The sequence below is a fragment of the Oncorhynchus tshawytscha genome, unplaced genomic scaffold (assembly GCF_018296145.1).
Source record: "Oncorhynchus tshawytscha isolate Ot180627B unplaced genomic scaffold, Otsh_v2.0 Un_contig_1573_pilon_pilon, whole genome shotgun sequence".
NCBI lineage: Eukaryota > Metazoa > Chordata > Actinopteri > Salmoniformes > Salmonidae > Oncorhynchus > Oncorhynchus tshawytscha.
In genome coordinates, this window is record NW_024609072.1 from 89,211 (window position 1) to 95,210 (window position 6,000).

Here is a 6,000-nt window from a genome sequence, read left to right on the forward strand (position 1 = left end):
ACCACTCTGTCCTGCCACCTCAACCCTAACCCTGCCACCCCAACCACTCTGTCCTGCCACCTAACCCTAACCCTGCCACCCCAACCACTCTGTCCTGCCACCTAACCCTAACCCTGCCACCCCAACCACTCTGTCCTGCCACCTAACCCTAACCCTGCCACCCCAACCACTCTGTCCTGCCACCTAACCCTGCCACCCCAACCACTCTGTCCTGCCACCTAACCCTAACCCTGCCACCCCAACCACTCTGTCCTGCCACCTAACCCTAACCCTGCCACCCCAACCACTCTGTCCTGCCACCTAACCCTAACCCTGCCACCCCAACCACTCTGTCCTGCCACCTAACCCTAACCCTGCCACCCCAACCACTCTGTCCTGCCACCTAACCCTAACCCTCTGTCCTGCCACCCCAACCACTCTGTCCTGCCACCTAACCCTAACCCTGCCACCCCAACCACTCTGTCCTGCCACCTAACCCTAACCCTGCCACCCCAACCACTCTGTCCTGCCACCTAACCTAACCCTAACACCCCAACCACTCTGTCCTGCCACCTAACCCTAGTCCTGCCACCCCAACCACTCTGTCCTGCCACCTAACCCTAACCCTGCCACCCCAACCACTCTGTCCTGCCACCTCAACCCTAACCCTGCCACCCCAACCACTCTGTCCTGCCACCTAACCCTAACCCTGCCACCCCAACCACTCTGTCCTGCCACCTAACCCTAACCCTGCCACCCCAACCACTCTGTCCTGCCACCTAACCCTAACCCTGCCACCCCAACCACTCTGTCCTGCCACCTAACCCTAACCCTGCCACCCCAACCACTCTGTCCTGCCACCTAACCCCCTGCCACCTCAACCACTCAGTCCTGCCACCTCAACCCAGTCCTGCCACCTCAACCACTCAGTCCTGCCACCTCAACCACTCAGTCCTGCCACCTCAACCACTCAGTCCTGCCACCTCAACCACAGTCCTGTCAGTCCTGCCACCTCAACCACTCAGTCCTGCCACCTCAACCACTCAGTCCTGCCACCTCAACCACTCAGTCCTGCCACCTCAACCACTCAGTCCTGCCACCTCAACCACTCAGTCCTGCCACCTCAGGTGTCTGGACCCTCCCACCCAACCACTCAGTCCTGCCACCTCAGGTGTCTGGGCCCTCCCACCCCAACCACTCTGTCCTGCCACCTCAACCACTCAGTCCTGCCACCTCAACCACTCAGTCCTGCCACCTCAGGTGTCTGGACCCTCCCACTGCCAACCACTCAGTCCTGCCACCTCAGGTGTCTGGGCCCTCCCACCCCAACCACTCTGTCCTGCCACCTCAGGTGTCTGGGCCCTCCCACCCCATCCCAACAGCTCAGTCCTGTCACCTCAGGTGTCTGGCCCTCCCACCCCAACCACTCAGTCCTGCCAACTCAGGTGTCTAGGCCCTCCCACCCCATCCACTCAGTCCTGCCACCTCAGGTGTCTGGACCCTCCCACCCCATCCCAACCACTCAGTCCTGCCACCTCAGGTGTCTGGACCCTCCCACCCCATCCCAACCACTCAGTCCTGCCACCTCAGGTGTCTGGACCCTCCCACCCCATCCCAACCACTCAGTCCTGCCACCTCAGGTGTCTGGACCCTCCCACCCCATCCCAACCACTCAGTCCTGCCACCTCAGGTGTCTGGACCCTCCCACCCCATCCCAACCACTCAGTCCTGCCACCTCAGGTGTCTGGACCCTCCCACCCCAACCACTCAGTCCTGCCACCTCAGGTGTCTGGACCCTCCCACCCCAACCACTCAGTCCTGCCACCTCAGGTGTCTGGACCCTCCCACCCCAACCACTCAGTCCTGCCACCTCAGGTGTCTGGACCCTCCCACCCCAACCACTCAGTCCTGCCACCTCAGGTGTCTGGACCCTCCCACCCCAACCACTCAGTCCTGCCACCTCAGGTGTCTGGACCCTCCCACCCAACCACTCAGTCCTGCCACCTCAGGTGTCTGGACCCTCCCACCCCAACCACTCAGTCCTGCCACCTCAGGTGTCTGGACCCTCCCACCCCAACCACTCTGTCCTGCCACCTCAGGTGTCTGGGCCCTCCCACCCCATCCCAACAGCTCAGTCCTGTCACCTCAGGTGTCTGGGCCCTCCCACCCCATCCCAACCAGCTCAGTCCTGTCACCTCAGGTGTCTGGGCCCTCCCACCCCAACCACTCAGTCCTGCCACCTCAGGTGTCTGGACCCTCCCACCCCATCCCAACAGCTCTGTCCTGCCACCTCAGGTGTCTGGGCCCTCCCACCCCATCCCAACAGCTCAGTCCTGTCACCTCAGGTGTCTGGGCCCTCCCACCCCATCCCAACAGCTCAGTCCTGTCACCTCAGGTGTCTGGGCCCTCCCACCCCCAACCACTCAGTCCTGCCACCTCAGGTGTCTGTTTGGGGTGCTGTTTAAAGGGTGCTGTTTAAAGGGGTGCTGTTTAAAGGGGTGCTGTTTGCTGTTTACTCACTGGATGTTCTGGTAGACCTCCAGGAGCTGTTTAAAGAGGTGGTTTAAATGGGGTGCTGCTGTTTTTAAAGACCTCCACGGAGCTGTTTAAAGGGGTGCTGTTTAAAGAGGTGCTGTTTACTCACTGAATGTTCTTAGAAGAGGTGCTGTTTAAAGGGGTGCTGTTTACTCACTGGATGTTCTGGTAGACCTCCACGGAGCTGTTTAAAGGGGTGCTGTTTAAAGAGGTGCTGTTTACTCACTGGATGTTCTGGTAGACCTCCACGGAGCTGTTTAAAGAGGTGCTGTTTAAAGGGGTGCTGTTTACTCACTGGATGTTCTGGTAGACCTCCACAGAGCTGTTTAAAGAGGTGCTGTTTAAAGGGGTGCTGTTTAAAGAGGTGCTGTTTACTCACTGGATGTTCTGGTAGACCTCCACGGAGCTGTTTAAAGAGGTGCTGTTTAAAGAGGTGCTGTTTAAAGGGGTGCTGTTTAAAGAGGTGCTGTTTACTCACTGGATGTTGTGGTAGACCTCACGGAGCTGTTTAAGGGTGCTGTTTACTCACTGGATGTTCTGGTAGACCTCCACGGAGCTGTTTAAAGGGTGCTGTTTAAAGGGGTGCTGTTTACTCACTGGATGTTCTGGTAGACCTCCACGGAGCTGTTGAGCCCCTCCAGTTGTTCCATGAGCAGCTGCAGGTTAGAGTTGATATAGCTCAGCTCCAGAAGGACCATATCACACACTTTGTTGTTGGAGGTCGCCCTGGAGACGGGAAGAGAAAAGGAAAGGCAGGTCAGCGTTCACAATAGAAGAAGAAAAGGGTTGTGGGAGTATACGAGAATTTATTTTTCAAGCATTTGAGAGACAAACTTTGACAGACAGGACTGAGCTGTCAGACTGAGGTAAATTATTATATTTTGTTTACACCCCTGCCACTGTCTCCCGGGGGGCTGTACCACCCCTGCCACTGTCTATCTCCCGGGGGGACTCTTACAACTAGCTGTGAAGACTGCCCGCACCTTGACTTTTTACATATATCTTTTTACGTATGGAAGGAGGGAAGGACAGACCTACAATTATGGCTGTCAGATCTTTAGGTCACAGAGCACATGGGGGCCCTGGTCCAGAGCACTGGGGGCCCCAGTAGGTCACAGAGCACACGGGGGGGTACCCCCTAGGTCACAGAGCACATGGGGGCCCCTGTACCACCACTGGGGGCCCCGTAGGTCACAGAGCACATGGGGCCCCTTGAGGCAGGTCACAGAGCACATGGGGGCCCCTAGGTCACAGAGCACATGGGGGCACATGGGGGCCCCAGTAGGTCACAGAGCACATGGGGGCCCCGTAGGTCACAGAGCACATGGGGGCCCCGTAGGTCACAGAGCACATGGGGGCCCCAGTAGGTAACAGAGCACATGGGGCTCCAGAGCCAGTGGGTCACAGAGCACATGGGGGGGGCCCCAGTAGGTCACAGAGCACATCACAGCACATGGGGGCCCCAGTGGGCCTCACAGAGCACATGGGGGCCCCGTGGGTCACAGAGCACATGGGGGCCCCGTGGGTCACAGAGCACATGGGGGCCCCGGGGCCACATGGGGGTGTAGGTCACAGAGCACATGGGGGCCCCAGTAGGTCACAGAGCACATGGGGGCCCACAGGGGGGGCCACTGGGGTCTGGGTCACAGAGCACATGGGGGGGCCCCCGTGGGTCACAGAGCACATGGGGGGGCCCCCGTGGGTCACAGAGCACACGGGGCCTCTTGGTCTCTCTGAAGCTATGTGTTGTGGGCCAACAATACAGATGAGGCCCAGACTTGATGGATCCCTACCCAGGCAGTGGGGCACTAAGATACACCCAGAATGGGTGGGACAGGAAGACTGATGCGCTCTGGGACCAGAGAGTAATGGGCTAGTGGGGCCTGACCCAGGAGGGGGACAGAGGACTGACTGGCTGGAGACTGACTGGCTGGAGACAGAGGACGGACTGGCTGGAGACAGAGGACGGACTGGCTGGAGACAGAGGACGGACTGGAGACAAGGTGAGGTCCTGGGAACTGCTCAGTTGAGTCCCAAATGTCAATGGCACTCTATTCTCTCTATAGTGCACTACTTTTGACCGGGGCCAGTAGGATGTGTGCCATTTGGGACACGGCTAGATGAGGTTTCCTGACCGGGCTCTGATATTGGCCTAGAGAGCTCAGGGGACAGGATTCATCCAGCTCATCAGTTCATATACAGTCACACACCAATACATGGAAACACGTAGACCCTAATGAGTGGTGTGGTGGAGCTACAGCCATTCTCCTGAAGCTGTTTTATATTCTGGCATAAATTCCATGTATTTCCAAGGGTTTTGAGAAGGACCTCTTCCAGAGATGAAGTGAAGGACCCCTGAGGTCAGACTAGATACAGTGGGGTTCAAATGGTACCCTATTCACTATATAGTGCACTACTTTACACCAGGGCCCATAGGGGGGCCAATAGTAGTGCACTATATATGGAATAGGGAGCCATTGAGGACGCAAACATAATGACATACCCTGACTCCGGAAACTCAGTTCACACAGTAGGGAAACAGTAGAGACAGGCGAGACAGTAGAGAGACAGTAGAGAGACAGTAGAGAGACAGTAAGAGCAGTAGAGAGACAGTAGAGAGACAGTAAGAGAGAGAGACAGTAGAGAGACAGTAGAGAGACAGTAAGAGCAGTAGGAGACAGTAAGAGCAGTAGAGAGACAGTAAGAGCAGTAGAGACAGTAAGAGCAGTAGAGAGAGACAGTAAGAGCAGTAGAGAGAGACAGTAAGAGCAGTAGAGACACAGTAGAGAGACAGTAAGAGCAGTAGAGAGACAGACACAGTAGGGACAGTAAGAGCAGTAGAGAGACAGTAGAAGCAGTAGGAGACAGTAGAGAGACAGTAGAGGGCAGTGAGGACAGTAGAGAGACAGTAGAGAGACAGTAGAGAGACAGTAAGAACAGTAGAGACAGAGACAGTAAGAGAGACAGAGACAGTAAGACAGTAGAGAGACAGTAGAGAGACAGTAGAGAGACAGTAGGAGACAGAGAGACAGAGAGACAGTAAGAACAGTGAGAGAGACAGTAAGAGCAGTAGAGAGACAGTAAGAGCAGTAGAGAGACAGTAAGAACAGTAGAGAGACAGTAAGAGCAGTAGAGAGACAGTAAGAGCAGTAGAGAGACAGTAAGAGCAGTAGAGACAGTAGTAGAGACAGTAAGAGCTAAGAACAGAGAGACAGTAGAGAGACAGTAGAGAGACAGTAGAGAGACAGTAGCTAGAGAGACAGTAAGAGCAGAGAGACAGTAGAGAGACAGTAAGAAGAGAGACAGACAGAGAAGTGGAGAGAGACAGTAGAGAGAAGTAGAGAGACAGTAAGAACAGAGAGACAGTAAGAGCAGTAGAGAGAGACAGTAAGAGCAGAGAGAGACAGTAAGAGCAGTAGAGAGACAGTAAGACAGTAGAGAAGACAGTAAGAGCAGTAGAGAGACAGTAGAGAGACAGTAAGAGCA

The 6,000-nt window shown here is 55.9% G+C and overlaps 1 protein-coding gene and 1 long non-coding RNA gene across 2 annotated transcripts in view; one reads left to right on the plus strand and one right to left on the minus strand.

The window, feature by feature from the left end:
* LOC112242344 (rhophilin-2-like) overlaps positions 1–4,096 on the minus strand; it is a 41,874-nt gene extending 37,778 nt beyond the window's left edge. Inside the window, exons 1-3 of the mRNA XM_042314117.1 lie at positions 3,991–4,096; positions 3,650–3,757; positions 3,112–3,280 (exon numbers count right to left, since the gene is read on the minus strand). Of these exons, the coding sequence (XP_042170051.1) occupies positions 3,112–3,280; positions 3,650–3,757; positions 3,991–4,096 (383 nt within the window). The remainder of the gene's footprint in view (positions 1–3,111; positions 3,281–3,649; positions 3,758–3,990) is intronic.
* On the plus strand, positions 2,522–2,992 carry LOC121844234. The gene is made up of 3 exons (XR_006081903.1): positions 2,522–2,540; positions 2,699–2,794; positions 2,879–2,992. It is a non-coding gene; the product is annotated as an uncharacterized LOC121844234 (long non-coding RNA).
* Positions 4,097–6,000: the final 1,904 nt, after the last annotated feature.